The 25,556-nt window shown below is 45.0% G+C and overlaps 1 protein-coding gene across 1 annotated transcript; it reads left to right on the top strand.

Moving 5' to 3' along the window:
• On the top strand, positions 1-23,556 carry EHHADH (enoyl-CoA hydratase and 3-hydroxyacyl CoA dehydrogenase). The gene is made up of 7 exons (XM_048954779.1): positions 1-206; positions 5,019-5,122; positions 5,852-6,024; positions 7,245-7,356; positions 7,658-7,762; positions 13,594-13,935; positions 21,166-23,556. The coding sequence occupies exons 1-7, from the start codon at positions 133-135 to the stop codon at positions 22,434-22,436; spliced, it is 2,181 nt and encodes a 726-aa protein (XP_048810736.1). The 5' UTR covers positions 1-132; the 3' UTR covers positions 22,437-23,556.
• The last annotated feature ends 2,000 nt before the right edge of the window (positions 23,557-25,556 follow it).

The raw sequence follows: 25,556 nt of genomic DNA on the forward strand, positions 1-25,556 counted from the left end.
GCACGCTGCACTGACAGTCACTAAGCCTAGTGCCGTACCGTGCCCCGTCCCGTTCCGCCCCGCCCCGCCAGGGCAGGCTGCTCTGCGAGCCGGGCGCTGGGCAGAGACGCGGGGAGAGCGGCAGCGCTCGGCATGGCGCAGTACGCGAGGGGCGCCGCGGCCGTGGCCGTCATCCGGCTCCGCAACCCGCCGGTCAACGCGCTGAGGTAACGGCGGCGCCGCCCGCCATTTTGTGAGGCGGGAACGGCACGGCCGGGAGTTTGCTCTCCCGGCTCCGGGAGCCTGGGGCCCCGCTCGGTTGGCGGGACTGCGGGCTTTCCTCTGAGGGCACGAGGGGTGCGGCCGTGGCACTGCGCTTGTCAGTTCGGGTGGCTCCTGCAGAGCGACAACACGAGGCTTAGAGCTTAGATATCGTTTTGCCATAACTGCGCTGAGCTCCTTCGTGATTTGTGCTCCTTGTTATAACGTCTAGAGGGTTTTTTTCCCCTCGGGAGAAATGCCAGGTTCACGGGCGTGCGCTTTCTGCCATCTCCCTCGGAATCTCTCGTCAAACTTGGCACATTCCTTGTCACTTACACCGCGAAGTGTCAGCAGTAGCTCACAGCGTTAGCACAGCTCTTCTATTTCTCAGTTCCCGTGCAGTTTGCAGGTGGAAATCGGCTTTCCCTCCATGATGTGCTGCTTCTCACGTTGGCTGATAGCTGTGCTTCCAAGTGTGCGCAGGGGTTGGGGCAAAGGGCTCCGTGAGCAGAGGGCACGGCTCAGCGGGAGGCACCGACGTCCAGCCCTGGTGTCAGAATGCAGGCCGCTCATGTGCCTTTAGAAATGATGAAGGCACTGACCTCCTGATGCTACACCTGATGAAGAAGGTGATCTCAGAACAGCTGGGGACAGGCAGCCAAGCACAGCCCCTGAAGTTCACAGAATCACAGAATTGTAGGGGTTGGAAGGGACCTCCAGAGATCATCGAGTCCAACCCCCCTGCCAAAGCAGGTTCCCTACAGCAGGTCGCACAGGTCGGCATCCAGGCAGGTCTTGAACATCTCCAGAGGAGAATCCACCACCTCCCTGGGCAGCCTGTTCCAGTGCTCCATTACCCTCACTGTAAAGAAGTTCTTGCGCACGTTTGTGGTTTTCCATCTTTCAGAAGGGATACACGTGTTGTTTGGTTTGTGTAATTTGCCTTGTAAGCAGTCACAGTTGAGGAGCCATGCTGTAACAGTGACCATAGTGCTCGCTCCATTTGTTCTCCTAAGGCAAAACATCCACTGCAGTCACACGCAACTTCTAAAGCAGAAAGTTTGTTAAGAAGAGGCTGAGGGGCATGTATGAGCATGAATGGGAAACACAAGCTGCTGCCCTTGCTGTGGCAAGGTGCATTGCTCCAGCTGCCTGCACTCACTCCTTCACTGCAATGTTTGAAAGCACAGAAAGACCCTTTTTACATACTTGGATAATTAGAATGAGAAAGCAAATTAGGAGTAACCTGACTGATGAACTGGATGTGTAGGACTCCCATAATGTCTCTTGGATCTCCTTTGGCCAAGAGCAGGCTTGGAACACAGCCAGGCTGTGCCCATAAAACCTTCTGTCCCTACCATGGAAGGCAGCAAGCACTCCACAGCACACTGCTGTGACCTGGACCTGGTTCTCACAGCCCTGCTGTGCTGTGCTGCTGCTTGTGGGGCTGGCATGAGCAACCTGGTTCTTGGAGTTGCTTTCAGCCAGTCTAGCTCTCTGCATCTACTCCTTGCATGATTGCAAGGCATAAGTGAGGACAGGAATCTGCACAGCATGGGTTTAAATCAGTTAAGATGCCATGAAACTTAAGTTTGCAACATATGAGGGAGCAGGATAGATAGATGAGATCAGTCCAACAGCTGGCAGGCTGAGGCAGCGAACACAGCACGTGCAGCTGGAGTCTGTTGCAGGCTCTTCCACTCACCTGTAGCCAGTAACAGAAGGAAAGTCTGGATGTTAAGGGCTTCTAATTTATCTCCTGATTTACTAAGACTTGCTGAATTTGCAAGGAGCAAGTGTGACAGCTGCACCAAGCTCAGCTTTAACTAGGCTTGCGCCATTTGGTTAGCAATTGGAGTAAAACCTGGTTCAGCAGGATCAACAGTTGTTTCGTAATGGCAGCTTTGAGCTGAGACCTGGCTATAGCTATGGAAGGTAGAGAGCACTCTGTGATCCTTGTGTGTACCTTCTTGCATATTTTAGTTATTCATCTGTAGGGGAGCAGGTTTGTGATTGCTGTTTGAGATGTCTGTCTGTGTAGGTGATAGCAGGCAGGGAAAGTTACAGACAGGGGCCATGTCCTGCAGTCCTGACAGTTTAATTTCACAGCAGGCACAGATGCTTTTTAAAAGGCTGATGTGCTTTTCCTGCTCTGCTGTGCTCCAGCCTCATCTCTCTCTCCCCATTAGACGTGATGCTCAGCACCGTTAGCCCAGTTCCCACTCCATCGCACCAGCCATTAGCACTTCAGAAGCCACTGGTGGGTAGGAATTTGCTTTTTGCTGTCTGACAGCATCTGCTGCTGTGCAGGTACCTCCTAGGCAGTGCTTTCCTGAGGAATATATGCCGACTTGGGAGGCTGGCAGCAAATTTGTTTCCCACATGGACTCTCTTCAAGCTAATCCATCTCTCCACTAACAGCGCTGGCATGTACCAAACTTGTTTTTGTTTTTTTTTTCTTTCGTGGTTTACAAAGTTTTAACTTCCAGAGGTTTGCAGTCCTAATCATCTGTGAGACCACAGCTTAGAGAGGAGGCACTTGAATGTGCAAGGAACTGGAAGTGTGGGGGACAGACAGATAAAACTAACAAGAGAAAGGATCAGCCATAGCCTTTGAGCAGAGGTGGGCTGCTGGCACTGCAAGGCTTCGTGGGACACTCAGGAAAAAGGTTTTAAGAAGTGGAAAGCTTAATCAGATGTGAATAAGAAAGCCTGTAAAACATGACAGGGGAGATGTAAGCTGGAAATTAAGAGGATTAAAAATATAAAGAATGCATTGCAAAGCATGCTAAAAACAATAGGGGGAAAAAGCAGGGGAAAAAAAAAGAAAAGAAGGCTGTCAGTTACAGTTCAGAGAAAGGATCTTTACCACTGATAGATTTTTGAGATCACCAGCTCAGTGTGCTTGGAAAGCCCAAAGAACTCATGAAATGCTGGGTGTTACCAGCACACATGCTGAGAACAGAACAAAAGAGAGGGCACCATTCCTCTATGGTAAAAAACCTATAGGACTTCTGAAGTACTGTCTGTAGTTCTGGACTATGCATTTGCAGGACACAGGGACAATCTGGAAGTGGACAACCAAAACTGAGAGGCAAGAGCATTAAGAAAGCATGCTGAAGAGGTTGGGAGTCACTGGGTTGGAAGGGAAAGGCTGTAGGAGAATAAGGGCAAGGTTTATGAAATCCTAAAGAAGGTAAATAAATTGGAGGTCTATTTCTGATTACAGAATCCTGTGGTAGCTGACCTAGGGGCGTTTGATTACACTGGTAGGAGATTGTTTTTAAAGAGATCATACAAAGCTTGATGCCACAGGAGCCTGTGGAGGCAGATGGGTTGGCAGGATCAAAGATTAGACAAATGCATGAGCAGCAGGTTTGTAAGGGATGCTAAATGAGGGTATGTAGATACATACCAGAGCATCCCTCATGCAGCGACTGTGGATGTTGGGGGAGATACAGAGAGGAGGGACCAGCACGACACACAAAAAGCATTTTCTGTTGTTAGATTACAGCCTGGCCGAGTTAATTTCCAGGATTCCCTTACGCTACTTTCCTTTATCTTTAAATTTGTGTTTACAAATCCTTTAAAAAAAAAAAAAGGGATGTTTTAAGAGCCTTTGTTACAAACCCAGCACATCACTGAGTTTTGTGCAAGGGAGAAATAACCCAGTGTGGTCAGCCTCAAGAACAAGAACAGCCTGTCCTGGGGAGCACGCTTACCCACCCAGCGTGCTGCTGAGATACATAGCACTGAGGCACCTCGTCAGGATGGCTTCTCTTGCAGTCAAAACAGTAGGCATGGCAGAGCTGGCTACATAGCATGGAATTAAGTGCTGATTGGAATGCACCTAGTGAATTTCTCATTGTTACTGTTACATGAATGATACTGTCGCACAGTAATGAGATACTTATGCAAATGAGGGTGACTTTTTGTCTCTTTCATGCTCTAGCTGTTTGAAGTTGTGATACTCCTGAATATTTTTACAATTTTACTATCATACATTTTACTATGATTTCCTTCATGGAAAATGACATCTTTTTAGTGTCAGCTACAGCGTGTGCGTTGCATGCAATGCAGCTCAGCTGGGCTGTGACATGTCCTGGGGCAGGCACATTGCTCCAGGGCAGGACAACAGGAAGCTTCCAGAAGTGGTCATATCTCCTCTTCATCCCACAAGAAATTCTCCATGGGAGAAAGCTGTATGAAGGGAGAAGAAATATATTTGCAAGTAGAGTGTCACGTGGCAAAACCAATTGTGTGGTATTAATACAGATAACATGGGCAGCTTGGATGACAAATCTTTCTTTTGGCAGGAGGGTGTTGCTGTAAGTGCTATGACACTAAGAGCTTGTAAATAATTTCCTATGGAAAATCCAGAACCTTTTCATCTGGAACAGACTCTTTCTATTGGTATTTTGCAACTGCTGATCACACAGCTACTGTAAGCACAGAAGCACTGGATTGCTTCCTGTGACAGAATTGTTTTGGTTTTTTTTCTGCACAATATTTTCAAATCAATAATTTCATATCTGTTCAAAATCCTGTTGCATACTTTTTTTCCCCTCTTGGCACAGGTCAGCAGTGATTGGCTTGTTGGATTGGCTTGCCCTTGAAGTGAGAGGGAGACTAATGAATATTCAGCAGAGAGGTTATGGCAGAAGACAAACCGGAGGGCAGACTTACTGGACTCACTGCTTATTTTCACTGAGCCACTTTGTGTTGGTGGAAAAGTGATGTAGTTGGTTGTTAGCCACTGAATCTCTAATTTATTTCAGTTCGACAGTTCTCCAGGCATTAGAGGATGGACTGAAAAGAGCAGACACAGATCCTTCAGTGAAAGCTGTTACAATTTGTGGCGAAAATGGGAAGTTCAGTGCAGGTAAGACATTCCTTCAAACAGTTTGAGAAAAAGAGGAAGAACTGTGCCCACATGTGAAGATTCTCTGCCACGTAGCACTAACAACAAAATGCCACAAATTCTGATGTGGCTGAAAATAGCTGCAAAACAGTGAGCCTTTTCTGCTGTCCCAGACTGGTTTGAACACATCACAGATTGGACGGTCCAGGCCAGAAATATGCTGGTAGATTCATGCTGAAACTGGGAACAACTTCTTATCTTCCTATCTTCCTGACATGTTGGTGTCTCCTTGCTTTCCATGACGCTGTATAAAATCTCAGGACCAAGAATTAGCCAATTATATAGAGCCATCCTGGGATGGGGCAGTTGTAACGGGTCTCCTCCAGTTGTAGAGATCCGTGAAGCTAACAAATTCCTGTGGAGTTTGACATTACCTGTAAGAAGCAATTCCGCTTCTCCAGACTTAACTTCTTTTATTTTTTTAATAAGCATCTTTGCAAATTACTGCATTAACTGCACGATCATTACAGTTACATACTATTTTGCCATCCCCTTAGTGACCTGAATATGCTTAAGGAGCCTGGGTTTCTTGCAGCTGTTCTCAAGAGATCATTGCCTGTTAACATGCCAGCAGCATGTTCTGTCAGACCTCAGTCATCAGCGAGTGCTGACGTCTAATGGCACTGAGGGAGGTGTCGTTCCATTCACTGCCTCCTCCACTAATTCCTTCTCATTTTTGTGCTTCCACAGGCGCTGATATTCGAGGATTTTCTGCTCCAAAGAAACAGAGTCTTGGCTTGGGCCCCATAGTTTCCCTAATAGAAAGGAGTGAGAAGCCTGTTGTGGCTGCCATTGAAGGCATTGCCTTGGGAGGAGGCCTGGAGGTGACACTTGGTTGTCATTATCGTATCGCACACGTGCAGGTAACACTGTGAACTAGAGAAGTGGGTGGGAGCATCTGGGGCCCGTGGCCATGTACAGAGTGGGAGGCTGCTCCTGAAGAGCAGCTGAGCAGAAGCTGAGCAGTGTGTCTTTCCTAATTAGAAACTTCAGAATCTGAGTGTTAATTTGCACTCAGTCTCAGAAGTCGTTATCACAATTGCATAGCTGGCTCATGCAGCATGACTTTCTCTTTCTTATTTTCTCCCCAGCCACGTAAATTTAGCATTTCTTTCTGCTAGTGGCCTAGTTTCAGTAGATAGTTGAAACTCAGCTAGCACAGAGCACTTACAATTTGATTCCTCATGGGCTGTTTCCTCAGGGTGCACTCTAATCAGCAGACAGCTTCCCCTCCTCCACATTTAAGTCTTTCAAAGTCATCTTTTTTCTCTCAAATATCTTCCTTCAGGATTGCCCAACTGTCTTTTAGCAGCACCTCATCTCCTTACAGAGACTGTTCCCTGACAGGAGTGTCTCCTTGTTTTTTCAGAGTGAATTACTCACACCTGGCAGTGTGGGTTGCTATAACACAATAAAGAGGCACTTTATATACCCTGCATGTGACCTAAGATAGGTGCCTGAAGTACAGATCTTAAAATGTCTCCACATCTCTTAAGAGCTCAGTTAGAAACGTACAGTATAAAATTTAAGCAAAAAGACACAGTGAATCATTTTTTAAGTGAAGATAGGAGCTGTCACTGGCTTCTTTACCATAACTCGAGTAAATCTCAAGTGCACCAAGAAGCACCTGAGCATTTTTGAAGGACAGTCAGTGAAGAGTTCAGTATGTGAGTGTTTTCCTGCAATAAATTTCTCATAAATAGCGAAAGGAGACAGCAGGTCACAGAGACACTGACAACTGTTTGCCCTTTTGAGCTGTGCAGCTGGAAGCATTGTTTTGCACATGTTATGGTCTGGGGTGATGCCGTTGTCTCCATCGATCTCCAGCATTGTGCTACTACCCACACATCCACTGATGGATACCTCTTCTGCTCCTGTACATAAGTTCTTGAAAAAGTTGAGTGGGCTTCTGGGTTAAATATCTTATACAGAAAAAAAGCAGAAATTAGGATTTTGTGTAGTAGTTCATGGAGGATTCCGAAAGAATCAGCACACAAATCAGGTCTACTTGTCTTTGTTCTGCTCAGCTCCTAATTATTGATCTTGTTAATCAGATTTGTTGTTGAATTTGACTTTGGTTTAGGCACGGATGGGTTTACCAGAAGTCACAATTGGGCTGCTTCCAGGCGCTGAAGGCACTCAGCGGCTCCCCAGACTGATTGGGGTTCCTGCTGCCCTGGATATAATTACTACAGGTAAAGTACTGTGCCACGCTCCATATGTGAGGATGAGAGCAAGTCATGCCATTGCTTTTGTCTAATGAATCATAATGTTTGTTTGGCCATAGCTGCACGAGTTGAAATTCAGCTTGATTCCTCCCAGGATTCACTAGCAAAGGGACACATGCCCTTCTGAGGCATGTAGTTAGTTATGCACTTGATAAGCATGTCTGATACTTGAGGCCAGCTACATGTAAGTCATTTGATCAGACTGAAAAAGAGTGAAATCACATTTAATGCCCCAGCTGTAGTCACCTTATTTCTCTTTTCATCATAGGAAGACACATCTCTGCAACTGAAGCACTGAAGCTGGGCTTGGTTGATGAAGTTGTGGAAGAGAATACAGTCGAAGCAGCAATCCGTGTCGCAAACAAGTTGATTGGTGAGGAAAGAATTGTAGCAATGCCAGGAAATAATTGGTGAGGCTGAAGAGAATTAGAACAAAACCCATTAGCTTGTTCCAGTCTTCACATTCCATTTGTTGGGTTTTGGCATCCATATGAACTAGAATGAACAGCAGGATTTGTTTTCTGTTAAGTGAAAAAATTCAGATGCTGAAGAGCTGCAGAAATATTAAGTTAGGATTCAGAGGAAAAAAAAGTAGAGAGTCCTCATGCTTCTATAATTTTATATCCATGTTTTTCTGGACTGCTGCTCTCAACTGATTTGAGAGAGTTGCGCTCTTTCTATACGCAGTTTTGGATGGCATTTATGTACTCTGGTTGCACCATCAGTAACAGCTAATTGAAAATAACGTTCTCCCTCCCTCTAGTGGAGGGACTGGCACATCCTCAGCCCAACTCAGTGATTTGTAACTGTTACCCTTCAGCTGCTTCATGAGAAAATGGACTATGGAGATGGGGAGACACGCAGAGAGATTTCTCCGCCTTTGAAGTAACAAAGTCAAATTCACAGGATTTAGCACAGAAAGAGGATCATTCACAGACCAGCCTGAAAAGCATCACCTTGAGAGAAAACAGAACGTTTTCCCACCAACTCTGAGATGGACCATTGTCTCCAGTCAGAACTAGATGTAGAATCCTTTCAGAAGATGCACACAAGGAAGAAGGAAAACAACAGCAACTCAGCACTACCACCCATCTTCTCTGATCACTTGGTCTTTACAGGCAGTGCTTTTCCAAACTGGAGTGTTCCTGCAACAATTTCCACTACAAACAGGAATGGTTTTCCTTCTCTGTAAGAGTACTTCTCCCACTGTTGAAGCTGAAGCAGCCTCAGCTCTGGATGACAATGCATTATATTTTTAAGACATCTCAGTGAATGCACTATTCTTCAAAATAGTATATACTTAGATATATCTTAGATACAAAATAGAACATTCTTCAAAAAGTACCTTCTTAGCTGCAATGTGGGATTTACCAGATAAGTGAAAAAGGGTGTTCATTGTCTGGGTCTTCTGTAACTCTCTTCCATCTCATTGTATCCACGCTACAGTATCTTCATTTTTAGCGCAGAACTGTTGATATAAGCAATCCTTTTCTTTCCCCATATCTAATTAGACTGTTTAAATATAAAAACTTTAGAAAGGTAGGTGATATGCTTCCACACTGCTTAAGAAAAGCTGAGGCACCTCGGCACCCTGATCTTGTCTGTTTTGAATGATAATTCACTGTTACTTTCCCAGACAAATTAACCCAAAGTGTTCCCTTTAATGTACTCTCTGGGTTACGAATGACATCTTGTGTAAGATCTACACCAATACTGATGGCAGAGGCAGTATATCATCAAATGAATAACAGATATGTTGCTAGATGCAGCAAACTGGCAAGCATCCTGGTTTTCAACAAATGCTATGTGAAACTGGGTGAATTCTAGACATCTGTAAGCTTATTTCTTCCGTGACAGCATAGTGCAGCAAATGAGAATTGCAAGATCAGCTCAACTTCAGATGAGAACCTCAGGAATGAATCCCTGAGTGCACTATGCCTCAGTGTAACTTGCTTTCTGGAACTTACATCTACTGCCATTATTCAGAAATCCATGTTCTGTAGCTTCATTTCCATAGGAAAATGCCACTAGCAAGAAAAGTTGAGAACTGCACAAGCATACAAAGATCCTATCTGGATATCCAGCAAGTAACCTGTCTGTTCCAGTCCTGCTCATTACTTGTAGTAGCTTTTCTGTTTCTTGCACCAGTGACAAATGAGTAGCACTGCTGAAGGTATTTCACATCACTCTATATACCAGCTCCAACAGGACTTCCAAAAACACGCTTTCAGACTTTCTCCAACTGCTCTACTGGCAGGATGTTCTTTAACAGTGAAAGCACTGGAGGCACAGTTCTCCAAGTAGGAGAGATGTAGAGGTGAATTCATCTTTAGACTTCACAGAACATCATGAGAAGTTCTGACACTCCATTTAGCCTCTGGTGACCTGATCAGGCTGACAGGATGAGGTACCCAGAGTCCACACATGCCTCTTGAGCCATTCCTGGCTTTGGCTTTTGCATAACCTTAAAATCTTCTGCCATACAACAGCAAACCAACACTTTCAGTTCTGTACCTCAGTCACTAACTTGGGGCTGCAGAAGAGATATGACAGTCTCGTGTAGCTGGCCTGGTTTTTGTTCACAGCGAGTTATGCTTTCAGTGAACATGTTTCAGGCAACCTTAAGGACAGAAGTGGAATTATATAATGTCATAACAAGTGCACTTTGTATGGAGTGCAGCATTTTATTTCTGAGGGTTTTTGTTGTTTTTTGTTTTTTTAAATTGAGGTTAACAACTGCTGGCTTCTTACAGAACAGTTTGGTTAAGTAACTCATTGTCACCGCTGGAATTTTTGCTTTTAGCCAGGGAGAGCTGTGCTGCAGCATCCAGCTCAAGGAGCTAATTAAGGTAATTCCTCTGAAGCATTCTCAGTGTTGCAGCTGCAGCACCTCAGAGCAAGAAACCAGCCTCAAACGGGTGGCTGTATGGAAGCAGGGCTCTTTGTTTCTATGCATAAGTGACAGAGCTACCTTTATGGCAGTTTTGTTGGGACAGCATCTTCATCCATAAACTTTTATGGAATATTCCTAAGAATGAGCACCTTCTGAGCAGCTCTGAAGGAATGCCTGTAGGAATACACAAAGACAATTAAGATCTCTTATTTTTAGGCAAGAATACACTCAGAAGTGAGTGTGTTCCCTTCCTTCAGAAGAAATAGGCTCTTCAGGAAAAAGAAAGCATTTTCACTTTTGGAAGAGAAACGAATAGGAACTACGTTCTTGGAGACCAGAAGAGTCTTCTTTCATTAAATCTGTTTGATAATTGCTGTGCTAATTCAAAGCTGCATGGCATAATTTGTCCACCTGATGGCATCAGAAAATTGAAAAATCACTGCAATTGTTTGCAGCTTATACTGCCCACCTCTGCTGGCCTTCCTGGGCTGGAGGAGAAAATGGCAGCTGATCCTCTGCATGGCTGACTTCTTCAGAGCTCCCCTTTTATAATCATCTCTTGCTTTATCTTCTTTGGGGCACAAGAGTATCCATGGTTTGCATCAAAGAGCCAACCAACATCAGTTCAATTTAGGTTAGTTCAGACCCCCCAGGTATTAAATTCCACGTGGAAAGAGGATTATGAGTTTGACTGTAGACCAACAGCAATAAGTGTGTGGGATGCAGGTGTTTCTTCTGAGGCTCAAGAAACTCACAGGAGTAACATTACTGCTCATGTAGTAATTGCACACCTTAAATGAAGGCTGCTGGAGAAAAGCTTTCATTTACAGTTGTAAGGGCCTTTATTCTATCTCTGGGAAGATGTACACTATATGGGTATTTGAATCTCTCTTCAGGGCTTATCATTCTGGCTAATATCATCCATAGACAGAAAGTCTAATAAAGTGCTCCTTTGAGACAACCAGAGGATAATAAAAAATCTGATAGGAGCCATACTTGTTTCTAGCTGACATGAAACTGCTGCTAGCCTGAGAAGCAGGGGACCACTTTCAGCTTCGCTCCCTAGGCATGCACAAGCAGTTCACTGCAGTAAGCTGGTTGTTGGGCTAACCCTGCCTCTTGTATCTGAAGTCCAGTAACATCCCAAAAGTTCACCACTCTGGAATACTATTTTTTTTTTTTTTTTTTTCTAATAGCACCATGTTTGATACTGCAGGCTTACTGTTGCTTTTTCTGTTAGAGGTTTTATGGATTTGATCCATCCTTCCTGCTACCTGGACTACAAACTCTAATGAAAACAAAGTAGGTGTCTGTGCTAGATACTGTACATAGATACCACTTTTTCCTGTACCATGACATCTGATGCTGTTCATCATGTTCCTGCTTTTTTGATTTCAGAAATCAAGCTGTAGGTATCCTGCACAAGTTTAGATTCACGTCATTCTTTCCTGTTCATAAAAAAACTACTACAGAAATACTTCACTAAATAAGAGTTTTACTGTAGGATCCTGAAGACAGTAACTATCTCATGTCCTCCCTCAGTGTTTCTACTTACAAGTACTGCTTTACCTGAAGACCATGCTTAAAGGCTCCCAGTAGTCTCATCACCACATCAGAGATGCAAAGTCTCTCGATCTGCTCAGTTTTCAGTGGCCTTCCAGCCATCAGATGTGCTTTCTGGGACAAACCAGACATTTCCTTTTCAGAAAGGATCAACCTGATTGGATAAAGAGCATCCTCATGTTAGAAACATGCATTTTGGGAAGACAAAGGGTTCAAAAATAAACAAACATCATCCTTACTAAAACCCTGCAGTACTGACAGCAAATATGGGTTGGATCTGTCAGCGAGGAAACATTGTTTTCAGTTTACTTTACACGTAGAGTTACTTAGTGTTAATCTTTCTGTCTGTTGTACAAAAGTCTTGATTTAAAAGCCCAAGCTCTGAAGACCATTGCTTCAAGAAATCAGTACTAAGTCAAACAAACATGATGAGTTAAGAGATCTAGAGTCAGGCCATGTTCTTCAGGCAACCACAGTTGTGGTACTGCTATATTCCCATTTTCAGCATCCTGCATATGCTGGGGTGCCAGATGTCCTGCTCCTGGGTCTTCTGTTGATGTACTGGCATTTTAAGTTAGACAGCAGGGAGAGAAAGGAGAGCTGGGTGCAATATGCCACCTTTGAAAGAATTATGCTCCTATGGCAGAGCTTGTAACAGAAGCCAGAGCAATGAGGCTACATGCCAGAGAGCTTCTCAGCTCTGGGCTCCCATCACAGTGGGCCCACCTACCATCCTGCCTTGTTGGTGATCCTGGATGCTTCTGGGAATAGTGCTGCAGCACCCAGCACCATAACATCGCCTCACCGTTAGATAAGAATCTGGATGTGGCTATAACTTTGTTTTTTTTGCAGCTCTGGAATATTGAGGAGATACATTCTCAGCTTCCAATCTTGTCCCACCATGGTTTTTACTGAGACAAGCTGCCATTAAGAATATAAGAAATAGCCTGAATACAGATAGATCATAGATCTCCCAGCAGGCCCAGAGGTTTATAATTCTGAAGAGGACAGAGAGGATTTCAGTGTCTGAAATGTAACTAACTTCTCTCAATTAAAAATCTTTCTAGGTATTACCATAGCAACCTCTGCCTGTAATGAGGCTCGTGTATTTGTGTGACTGCTTGATTCACCCCTTGCTGACACAGAAGCATGAACTCTTCCTTGTTATTCATTTGCTCCCCAACTCATGCTGTGTGAGCCATCCTCTCAGCTAGTCCCACAGGGAATGGAGGGAATCCTGCTGTCAGGGAAAAATTAAAATCAGAGTGTATTTCCCAGTCATTCATATAAATGCCTGGGTCAGGACCCTGACTCGAATGCATCTGGCTAACAATGAGTACTAAGCAATACTGAGGGAAAACTCCAGTATTGAGGCTTACAGAAAAAATAGCCTTATGAATGTGACAGTTGGGACTGTGGAATTAGAACTGAAGAAGTCAAGCCACTCTTTAGCTGAGAAAAGGAGAGAATTATGTCTTTGAAATTGAAATCTCAGTTCATTGAATTCTAGGAAGAAGGGTCTTGAAAAATTGTCATTGTCAGGGCAAACAAAGCTGAAGGGAAATGCCAGATTTAATACTAGACCCAGATCATTGTGCTATGCAAGCCCTAGTAGTGCAGTAGGCTTAGAAGGAGGTGGAACAAGAATAGGACTGCATTATACCTTCTATGTAGAAACAGGTGAAAACCCATAGTCCTCCAAGAGATGTAAATGTTTTGTTCTCTAACTTCCATTTTTCTACCCACAGGCCAGCCCTTGGGACACCGCAGGCTCAGCCTGAAGCCAGTCCCCAAATTGCCCAACATGGAAGAGTTTCTCGCTGAGGCTCTTGTAAAGGTGAAGAAACGGGCCCAAGGGTGCCTGGCACCAGAGCTGTGCTTCCAAGCAATCAAAACTGCCACAGAGAAGCCATTTGCAGATGGAGTCCAGAAGGAGAGAGAGCTGTTTAACATCCTGCTGACTTCAGGCCAGGCCAAAGCACTGCAGCATGCTTTCTTTGCAGAGAGAGCAGTGGAGAAGTGGACAACACCCAGTGGAGCTTCATGGAAAAGTGCTTCCCCTCAGCCCATCCACAAAGCAGCTGTGATAGGTAAGGGGGGGAAAAGCCATTTCATTTCCTGACTGTACAGTTCACAGCAGAGCCCCTTTCAGTGAGCAAGTAAGGTGAGGCTTTACTCATGGCAGAAAGGCTAACTAGAATTCACAGGACACACATATTTGAGGCCCATGGGTGACATAAAAGGAGAAGTCACCACTGTATCAGTAAGCTCAGAGAATCAAATGGTAAGTTATGTGCTACTATTGCTACTTTATCCCACCTGTTTCTTAAGAAGAGCACTGTCCTCTCAGTTCAGAGTGAGCTTCATCTGTGGACCATATGTATTCTGTTCCCTTGGAAGAAATGCTGTGTTGAGTCCTAGCTTTATGCCATGTTGTAAGCCAGCTTGCTTAAAATTCTCCTCCTTTCAGTCTAGTTCTGTGGTGCAAGTGTGTAGTGTGTATAGAGCCACTCAGGGATATATTAAAACAAAAATGTTTTGACAGCTGTATTTTTAAGAAGATTTCATCTCACTGGGATCCACTCCTGCCATTTTGTAGCCCAGCAAGATAATGCCTTCATTAATTTTTTATGAGAGCAATTTAAATAAAGCCTTTGATGCACTGCTGCGATTTATATATAAAAAAAAAGTGTCTTTCAGCTCTGCCTGTTGATAGTAGCACTCAAAAATGGTTAGATGAGTAATGGAGCACTTGGAAGACATCCATTCTGTTTCAGAGGAAGCTCACCAAACCAATACTGCTCTGTCCTGGGTTTTCTTGGGCCTCCCATGCTCTGAAATATGAGCTCTCTGGAAACTCATTTCAGGCCACACTTTCTTTTAGTTCTCATTGAAAGTTCCCTTCTTTTCATTAGCTTCCCTAAGTGAATCCGTGCTGTATTTGTAATGAAAATGTTTTTTAAATTTTGGTCCACAAGCCTTGTGAGGATGATCTGTGACCTTTGTGTCTTTCAGGCATGAATTATTGCCTAACTATTGCATAGGTGCATGCAATCCCAAACAGGACAGTCCTGCACCATGTTCTTAGGCAGAAGGAGCTTATGCTGAAGTCTTGTAGGAATGATCAGGTGACTAGAATCAACATTAGAACAGACATTCTTTATGTACTGATTAATCATGCTACAATAAATAGCACAGTAGAAAAACCCTAATAGCAGTAACAGATAGCCAGAAGGGCCATTCAGAACATCTGATCAGCTTAATTTGGTGCTGTAACCACACAGCAAGATCTGGCTTCTCCCCAAGGGATGAGGTGGAGGGCAGTAATGCACCACGGAGCCACAATTTAGAAGGGTCCTTTAGAAGTCATCCTATGCAACACCCATACTCAAACAGGGCCACCTACCACCAGTTTCCCAGGACAGTGATAAGAGAGCCTCTTTAAATTTGTGCCTGTGCTCATTCACCCTCACAATAAAAGCAGTACTACCTGATGTTCAGATGGAGCTTCCCATGTTTCAGTTTCTGCCCATTGCCTCTCACCTCATCACTACGTACCACTGACAGCCTGATTTCTTCTTCACACATTATCCTCAGGTTTTTATGTACATCAGTGAGATTCTGTCTTGCCATACCCATCAGGCTTTCTCTTCTCTAGGCTGAAAGAGCTCCAGGTCTCTTAGCCTTTCCACATAGGAATTACTCCAGTTCCTCCAGTTCCTTGATCATTTTGTGGCCCATTACTGGGCTCTTTCCAGTAATTTCATGTTTCTCTCGTACTGGGGAGTCCAGAACTGGACACAGTACTCCAGCTGTGATCTCACCAGTGCTGAGCAGATGGAACAGATCTCTCCCACAACCTGCCAGCATCACCCCTCCTCATGCCACCCTGTATACTAATAACAGCAAAGACCAATTGCAGGTCACAGTCAGTTTGGTGTCCAGCAGGATCCCAAATCCTTTTCTACAAGGCTGCTTTCCAGCCAGTCAGCCCTCAGAATATTCTGGGGCATCAAATCATTCCTCCCCAGGTGTAGCGCTTTGCATTTTCCCCATTGAGCTTCATGATGTTCCTGCCAACCCATTTCTCCCTCTGGATGGCAGCACAACCCTCTGGTGTATCATTTAGTTACAGTGCCTGAGCAAGGCAGTCAGGGCAGGCATAGAAATCACAGCAGGAATCTACTAGACATCCAGATGATAAAGCAAAAGAGATTCAATGAAGCAAATGCAAGGCAGAGTTAGGAAGCCAGTCAGCAGATTGAAGTCTGGACCAACAGTGGCTTTGGCCAGAGGCAAACATTCTTCTGATGTAGCTCAGGAAGGGGATACAGGTCCACAGCTGAGCTTAATGTGTGTTCTGAGGCCCAAAGGCAGCAGACATAGGGCAGAGGTTTGAGATGTAGCTGGTCAAGGTCATTAAAACTTATTAATGCACCCAAGGCCCTGACACCTAGTAGAACTCTTAATTCCTTCTGTAAATCACTTCTTCTGTCAATACAGCTCCCATAGCCAGCTATTATGGCTTGATTTATTTGTACTAGGTGTAGGCCTCATGCTTGATATGATGAGCAGCATCTATTTTAGAGACCATCGATCACCTCCTTTTAATTCTCAATTGTATGCCATGCTAAATGTCACTGCTTTCCATCACTTAGTTTTTTTCTTTCACCCCACCAGACTTTTTCCTGCAGAAGGATTTCTTTCTATCTGGTATGAAATAGAGGCATATAGCTGCCTCTGACCAGCTCTGGATAGCCCAAGAGAAGTATTAGCCACAATCAAAAAATATGAAAAGAATAGCTTACCCCATCCTGAAGACAAGGGTTCACTGGAAAACTCCCAGAAGAAAGCAGCCTCTAAGCAAAGATGTTTTTCATTATGGCTGCCAACCCTTAAATGAGGTTCTGGTCACATAGATGAATTGCTTGCACCTGTTCTCCCTTCCAGTGCTGGCCCAGCCCTTCACCAGGTGCTCAGTCACCAGTTCAGGCTGTGACCTAGCAGTTCCCTTGCCTTGAATGCATGAAATAAAAGCCTTTTGGAGATGGGTGTGGAACATGCCAACATAATTGCATTTTCTTCTCTCAGGCTCACATAACAAGAAGTCACTCTCCAGCCAGTACCTTGCTGTGCAGTATGTCATAGTTCCACATTCTTGATCTTTAGCACATTCTTGAAGTGCCCAAAATAAAAATCTTAGGGGTGATTTTTGAGGGACTGACACCTTTTAAAATAAGGCTGACCATCCTTTTAAAGTACTGAGTCTCAATAGGAGACTCAGGGTCTCTATTTTCATTGAAGAGAGGAAGTCACTCAGAGCAGGATTTTTGCATTCTTCTGCAACCTTCATTTTCCAATAGGCAGTGCTGTTCCCTGCACTAAAGCCCTTGCACTATGCTGGTTCTTCTGCCTATTATCACTGCAAAATGAGAAGCCACTGATTAGACCACTGTGACTTCTTCCTTCTTCAATGCCTTTTCTGTCAGCACAGAGGACCTTTAGGGAATGGAAGCAGTGTCATGAATGCTGGGGAAGCCCTGCCTTGTGGACTCAGTGTCAATCTAATATTAGCAGGACTTGTTAGAGGGAACTGGCACCAAGTCTTAATGTATATTCAACATCAGGGATTATGTGTCATTTTAGCAGGCACCCTTGATAGATGGCATTGCTGATGACTTGGCAACTGTTCCTGTGAATGCTGGCCTCCCATCAGCTGCCTTTATCTGCATTTTGCTCACTGAATGACTGATAAGCAGGTAGCACCCAGCTGTGTGGGTTCCCACCTGCTCTTGGCCTAGCTGTCCTAGGCTGACTTTAGCCTACTTTACTTGCTTCTGCTTCCGGACTCTTGGCATTCATCTCTTTCCACTTACTCTCATTCCTCTTCACCCAGAAAAAGAGTTCATCTCTATCCCTTCTGCAGTCTTTCCATCTCTCCCTCCTTGCCTTGAGCATCACATTAATTCTGCTTGAAGTTAATACCAGAAACAAAGAAGCAGCTCCAGTCAGAATCAGTCCACCGCCACCTATTGCTCATTGTTATTTTTAACATGGGAAATGAGATCATCTTTGCATGTTCTTACCGATCTATAAAGTATTGTTTCCAATTCCTGTCGTTTTAAAGTTCAAATACTCACTATAGTTCAGAGTATTTTCTACTGATATGTATTTCTCTGGCATGTGTGACTCTACATAAGTTTATACATATTTTGAGCTCATTTTGAAACTTGTTTTTAAAATCCTTCAATTAATTTTGCACGATCATTCATATTCTCGGTACCTCATGTGATAGACCAGTAATTAACAAGAGCTATTCAGTCAGCTTTCCCAACAAACCGATTTGCCATATCCACATTTGGCCTTAACTTTTGTGAGTTTAAGCACAGCTTTATGCCTGTGTCAAACCTGCAGTGCACAGTGAAAGATCAGAGGCAAGAGGGGTAGGCACTATTATTTTCCTGAAGTGGATTTCAGTTTTGAAATGCTCTGGCCATTCCTGATACAACTCTGGAAACAATTCCTTGAATGAAAGACAACTATTTAGGGTGTTTTTTTTGTTAACAGTTGGGGTGCATTAAGAGCCCTATTGAGGAAGAAAATGAAATATACAGTAGTAGTCCTGGAGTAGTTCTGTCTATTAGCTATGCAATCCGAATGGAGCATGCAACATTTCCCTTTCTCTTTCTCCTTCTAAACATGCAAGACCCAATGATTCCTCACCATTTTTTACTGCTCTAACATATTTTTCCCCATGATCATGAATCTCGATAAAATTGAAAGGGAAGTCCTCAGAAATGCTTCTTTCCCTGCTAAATAGCCAGATATCTCCCAGGCTTTATAGCCCAATTTTAGAAAATATTTCCAGGGGAGTCATGCTGTGCAAGCTCTAATGTAACAAAACCCTTGGGGCTTTCATTACTCTCTCTGCCAGCTTCATTAAACATCATTTCGTACAGGCCACTGAAGAGTTATGTAGTAAGTCGAGAGACAGCTTTTCTAGGTCAGAAACAAGCTTGGCAAGCTCATGTCTTGTCTATAAGCCCACTCCTGTGGCCTAGAAAGTGCAGCACTACAGACGTGTATGCCTGTCTGTCAAGGGATGGTGAAAACCTAGGTGGGAATACTACATGTTAACAAAAGCAAACTGCTGGATCAGATACTGCCACCAGAATGGAAAGCTGGAAAACCACTGCTCATGGAAGAGTTGTGATTTAGGAGGAAACAGCGTGTTCACATTGTGAGAGAACTGCTGAGATTTCAGTCATGAAACTGAAGCCGAGCGGAAGGGGAGTTACTAAGGCCCAGAATGTGGGTCTTTTTAGTGGAGGTTGGAAATTCTTAGGAGAAATCCCAGGTGCCCACGCTGGAAAGGAATAAATGAACTGAGGAGGAAACCACAAAGAACCAAATGCAGAACTGCAAGCCCTTCACCATGTTGTCTAGAGAGAGCCCTGGAGATGGGGCTAGGCTTGGTGGGTATTCGTGAGGTGGTGAGAGACACTGCCACACTGAGAAGAAAGCAGTCTCTGTAGCTCAGCAAAGACAGGGAGAAAGCTGGCTTTAGCACTCTGCTGCCACATCCATGCCTCTGAGAACAAAGCAAAGTGGGAGGAGGTATTTGTGTTTGTTTGCTTTTCAGTCAGCAAACCACGGACAATTAAGTATTAAGAAATGATTCATGTGATATGACTTTTAATTGTCAAATTAATTTTTAGCAGTGTCTGATAATGAGGTAATGGATCAAATTTCCCATAAAGGAACTTCAGCATTTGCTTGTTATGAGCAAGCTTCCAGATAGTGAGATCTGTAAGAACTATGTTCTTAAAGCTAAGCAGGGAATGTTTGAAATGCCTTCTGAGTACACAAGTTCAGCATGGACAGAACTGAAGCAAGGGTGTGTGGCTTGCAGGAAAAATACACCACCTCATTTGACCTTCATTGTTGGAACTTGTTTAACTGACGACATAATTTCAGCTCTTCTCTATAAAGCTGCTTTAGACAAAAAATTTAATCCCTTTGTTTCAGTTCATTTGTTTAGCTGAATTTAATTTGTAAACCAAGGATTAAAAAAAAAAATCATTTTTACAGAATTATAACCAACCTGGCCTTTGCGCAGTTGTTCCTTTATTTAGGATATTAATAATCCTCCCATTTGAATGCTTTGCACTTTTAAAGCTGGTAAAATTGTGCTGGCTTTCTCACTAGGTTGTATTAGCTCTGTCCACAAAGCTTCCATCATGGGAGAACAGAATAAGTAGCGTGGGCTGGGTATCATAGGAAAGTGTAAGCACACAGCTTCACTTAATGTAACAGAGGGCAGAGCCAGGGGAAGGGCTCAAAAGGAGGGAAGGTATCAAGGCAGTAATCTCAGCAATGTTATTTCTTAGGGTATGAGCTGGTCACAGCACAGTTGTGGATCTCAGAGGAAAAAAACAGCTTAAATGGAGGATCAGTTGTGGGCATTCTGGACAAGAGTATGGTTGGTCAAGGAAGGCCGTATCTTTAGTAATCCTCAAGTTAGGAATGGCCCTTATCAGAGGACTTGGATTGCCCCCAGTTGGCAGAGATGAACAATACAAAGCGTGAACAGCAAGCAAAAGGCTGCTGTTGTCCCAGGGTAAGAACACAATGTTAGTTCCATGCCTGAACTGGTGATGAGCGATACAGGAGAGATGAAAGTCAAGATGAGATTCTTCTGAGACGCTTTAAAGAAAGAGCGGCTGAATTTGTGTTTGCATCAAAGGTTACGCAGTGAAGTGCAGAGTGAGACAAACAGGAAGCTTGCAAGGAAGAGGAAGAAACCAATTGTCTGAGCTTTCCTGGTGTCAAAATATCTGCGTGGGGTGTCTTTGTTTGCAGAGATGTTCGTCTGTGAGTGCCCATGAGGGACCGTAGCAAAAGGACAAGACAGGCACTGGTATCTCAAGGTGAAGCTGGCAGAAACAGGGTCGACCTCCTGTCTTCACTCCCCAAGTTCTAACTGTTAAGTGATGCTGGTTTCCATAGGGATAAAACTTTGCAAGGACAAGACATGAATCACGTGGTCCACATGCACCAGTGTGAATCCCATTGGTATTTTGTAATCTCGAGAAGACACCAGTTTGCCTTTATGCTATTTCTCTTCAGACTTTTATGCTCCCTTACAGAGAGACTTCACCTTCCTTTTTCTGAGTCTTCGGTTCTTTCTTTCTGCCTGTGCATTTTGCTTAAGCTTCCGCTTTTTATCTTGGAGATACCAAAGGAAGTGCTGCTGTCAAATGACTGATTGTAACATTTTCTATTCACAGTTTCTGATTCTATCTCACTTTTATCTCCAGGGCTGGGAACAATGGGCCGAGGCATTGTGACTTCTCTGGTTAAGGCCAAGATACCTGTGGTAGCCCTGGAGCAGGATCTGGAGTATCTGAACACAGGAAGAAAAGCCGTGATGCTCCTTTTGGAACATGAGGCTAAGAAAATGGAGCAGGGTGCCCAAACCCTGGATTTCCATAACCCTGCACGACTCCAGTTCGCTGTGGACTTCGATGTGTTGCGGGATGTAGATCTAGTTATTGAAGCTGTGTTTGAGAACATGGCACTAAAGAAGGAAATATTCAACAAGCTATCAAGAGTCTGCAAGCCGGAGGCCTTTCTGTGTACAAACACATCAGCCCTGAATATCGATGAAATAGCTTCCGTCACCAGCCGCCCACAGCAGGTCATTGGCACGCACTTCTTCTCCCCTGCTCATGTGATGAGGCTGTTGGAAATAATCTATGGCCGTCACACGGCCCCCACCACCATTGCCACGACCATGCAGCTAGCCAAAGTGATAAAGAAAGTAGGAGTGGTGGTAGGGAACTGTTTTGGGTTTGTTGGGAACCGAATGATGTACCCATATTTACAACAGGCAGTTTTCCTCTTAGAGGAAGGAAGCAGACCAGAAAACGTAGATCAGGTTATTGAAGATTTTGGGTTCAAGATAGGGCCTTTCCGAATGTCTGATCTCGCTGGGCTGGATGTGGGCTGGAGGTCTCGAAAGGACCAGGGCCTCACTGGGCCCTCACTGCCTCCAGGAACAGCTGCCCGCCAGCGGCATGGCTATCGCTACAGCCCGCTGCCTGACCTTCTGTGTGAGAAAGGCAGGTTTGGCCAGAAGACTGGAAAAGGCTGGTATGAGTACGAGAAGGCTGGGGGTAGGACAGCCAAACCAGACCCGTGGATTCACAGCTTTCTGTCTGAGTACAGGGACACCCATCAAATCAAGACCCGCTTTATAGACCAGGAGGAAATCCTGGAGCGTTGCTTGTTTACTCTTATCAATGAAGGATTTAACATCCTGGCTGAGGGAATAGCGTCAGGCCCAGAACACCTTGATGTCGTTTATCTCAATGGTTATGGCTGGCCAAAGCACAGGGGCGGCCCCATGTTCTACGCTTCCACTGTTGGGCTCCCTAACATTCTGTCTAAGCTGCAGAAATACTCTGAGCTCCACCCTGATGTTCCCCAGCTACGTCCCAGTGCCTTTCTGAAAAAGTTGGTGGCTGTGGGGAACCCTCCTCTCAATGACTGGATGTCCTATCTAAACAGGCAGAGCAACAAGCTGTGATTTCACTGATACCTGCTATAGAAATTCCTTGGAAGCTGATCTCATGAAACAGCTGCTGTAATTGCACTATCTTTCCCAATCAAGAACAAAGTGCTACAGGCTTATAAATAATGTCAGTTACCTTCCTAGGTGAGATTGATCTCTGTCCCACCTTGCTGCAGACAGCCACTGCCATCACCCACCCTTCCCTCTTGCCACCTTCCTCACCCACCTTCTTTGCACATTGCTGCGTACAGATGCATTTCATTCTCCTCTGTACTTAGGTCTTCAGAGCAGTGTATCTCTCCCAGTCTTTCTTTGTTGAAGGGACAGAGCAGCACCTGGCCCTCAAAGCAAATCACAGTGGGAAGTGAGAGCAAGATAGTCACAATTCACCCAAGACCAGCTGGACCTTCCAGATCCTGGCCTAAGTCTGTTTTCCAGTTTGTTCAGACCTTCCTTCTCCCTGCAGTGCAATGTCCTGTACCGCAGATTACTTGGCAATCCCAAATGCAGCCAGTTGGAGCCTGCTCCCTTTACACTGCTAGGGAAGAGTTGGCACATTTCAGAGGTAAATGCAAAGGATTTGGTGAATGCAACTTTGAAGAGAGAGCAAGGGGCAGGGCTGGTACTGTCACCTGCTCCCTGCTGCAGAAGAAAATTCTAATAAGTGACACAAAAGCCACACATGCATCAACCTGACTAACCTGCGCTGTGCTGTTGGCTCACGACTGGCATTCTGCATCCAGACTCCATCCTCCTTTATCATCCACCTGGCTTTGTCCAGGCAGAAACATCTTCTGGCATATCTAAGAGTGGGATTTGCACTGCTATCGCTCCCCCTATTTGCCTGCCTGTGGCTACCTAATTGATCTAATTGACCAGACTGAAACCTGGCCTGGCACTTACCAGGTCTTCCCTTGCACAGAGGGCATGCTGAGAGAGCAGGGCTGGAGAGCTCGGCAAGCAGACTTCCAGCAGAGAGCAGAGCAGGAGGAGTGAGCCAGACCTCTTCCATGCTTTGGGCAAAGTCACCTATCGCTCGTGTCTAATGAATTTATCTTCTAGGTTGGTGTCCTCAGGAAGATTAATATTGAATGTCTAATTGTTGCTTTCTATTTTAATAAAACTATTTTGATTATCTAATGACAGATTATTGGGTAGCACACAGGATAGCAGAAGATGAAAATGTGTTCTTTATACCTCCATAGCTTCTTTATGTGACAGAACTCAATACACTTTCTGTTTATGAAGGAGTTCATGTTGGAAGTGGATGCACGCTTCTGTTTTCTAAATGTAGCTTCTTTTTTTCACTTCTGCCCTTCTGTGGATGAGAGTGCAGAACTGGGGTCATGAAAACCTCCAAAAGCCAGAACCTATTTCCTTGTTCAAGGGAGGATTTTCTTCCAGGACCAACAAAACTGCTGCAGTTCTCCCCCCATCACTTGCATGTCACAGCTGAGTGCAAACCAGCATTTGCTCAAAGGTGAAGCGCCGCTTCCCCATGCGAGCAGGGCTCCGCGTGACGTGTTACACAACAGCACTGCTGCTGCTGGCGGCTGTCACGGCACTCAGCAGGACTGCTCTGGACACGCCGTGCTGTGCCCTCTCCTGGGCCTCCTGCCATGGGGTTCACCCGTACCGGAGATGGGTTGGAGAGGGGCATGCAGAGGGAGTGGGGTGAGGAGGGGTGGGCATGTCCTTTGTCTGCCTGAGAGATGGTAGTTTCTGGGTAACAAGCCCCTCCGACATCAAGTTTGTGGCCGAAAACGTCTCACCTACAGCCCATTTGTACATCTGACATGCCCAGCCCCCTTCTCATCTCCCCTCAAGGAAAGTACTGAGAACAGAGGCCGTTCTCACTAATAATGACTCTACCAACAAGTTAATTTGCACATTCCTATTGACCAAAGCAGCGCAGCATTGATTGCCATGTTCCAGCCAGCACAGTGAAACTGCCAGTGCTCTGGGTACAGCTGTGGCTCTGAGGGCAGGCACCAGGATCCTGCAGTCGGCAGGAGCACGTGGGAGTCCTGGGTCCTCTGCTGCTCCTCTGCAGGAGGGTGAGAGCATGGAGAGTCCAGAGGGAAGCACAGCCAGAGCGCCAGCACCACAGGCTGAGCTTCAACCCCTTGGGATGGGGTTCATTTTCCCTGCTGTCTTTTTAAACTACCTGACTATTTTCACTCAGTGAGAAAATACCTATTGAAAATGTTTTCCAGGTAAAACTGTTGTTGCTGATGAGTATCGGTGAGTACAGGAGTGTCCCAGGCTCTGCTTGCTTGTCACACATCTGACCCAGATCAGCGTGAGCTGAGACTGCAGGTATCCAGCACTGATACCCACACTGTGAGCCAGCTCTAATCCATCCCTCACCTTTGGGCTCTCCTTCATGTGATTGCTGGCTGCAGATCCCACACTTATTGCACAGAACTGTTGAGGATATTCTGTCTCAGCCCTCCAAGTACCCCATTCTCTCACATGCAGCTGGAGAATTGTTAGATGTCTTTAATTAAGCCAGTGAACTCTACCAGTACAGCAGATGCCTCCATTAACTGTTCAGCCACAGGCATTTTGCAAAACAGTAAAGAATGGGAGTGCAGCAAAGGAGAGAATTGCTTTAGCTTTGATCAGCATCCCCTGCAGCACAGGGCCTTCAAAGGGAGGCAGAGAGCTCCCTGCCCTGTGGCATGCACAGCAGCATGTGTTCAAAATGAACTGGGCACTCCAGCCTTGCCAGACACACTCTCATTTCTGGATCACATAGTTCACCTTCTCTGGTTGCATTTCTTTCTAACAGAAAACAGTCTTGCAGGCCAAGCTGGGTGTGAGAGCAGCTCTGGAGCTGAGATGAGAAGGCTTGGTGCCAGCAGCAGCGCAGGCAGTTCTCCTTGCAGCCTGGGTCTCATGGGAGCTGAGTTGCATTTCCTGTTTGCTGCTGGCAAGCTCCAGGGAACAGGAATTTTTAGGATGTTCTTTATAAACCAGCAGGACAGTGTCAAAGAAATACCTGATTCTGCAGTCAGTTTTTCTTCTGTTTGCAAACAGCTGTGCAATTTCCTGAATGTTCACTGAATTCAGTGAGATTTTGGCAAAACAAAGGCTGCCAAGCCTTGATAGGCCATTCAGACAGCTCCGTTT

This window comes from Lagopus muta, chromosome 9, assembly GCF_023343835.1.
Source record: "Lagopus muta isolate bLagMut1 chromosome 9, bLagMut1 primary, whole genome shotgun sequence".
Classification (NCBI taxonomy): domain Eukaryota; kingdom Metazoa; phylum Chordata; class Aves; order Galliformes; family Phasianidae; genus Lagopus; species Lagopus muta.

Coding starts and splice junctions, on each gene's coding strand:
- EHHADH (XM_048954779.1), top strand. CDS start 133: ATGGCGCAGTACGCGAGGGGCGCCGCGGCCGTGGCCGTCATCCGGCTC. Junction 5,123..5,851: donor AAATGGGAAGTTCAGTGCAG/GTAAGACATTCC, acceptor GTGCTTCCACAG/GCGCTGATATTCGAGGATTT. Junction 7,763..13,593: donor TGTCGCAAACAAGTTGATTG/GTGAGGAAAGAA, acceptor TTCTACCCACAG/GCCAGCCCTTGGGACACCGC.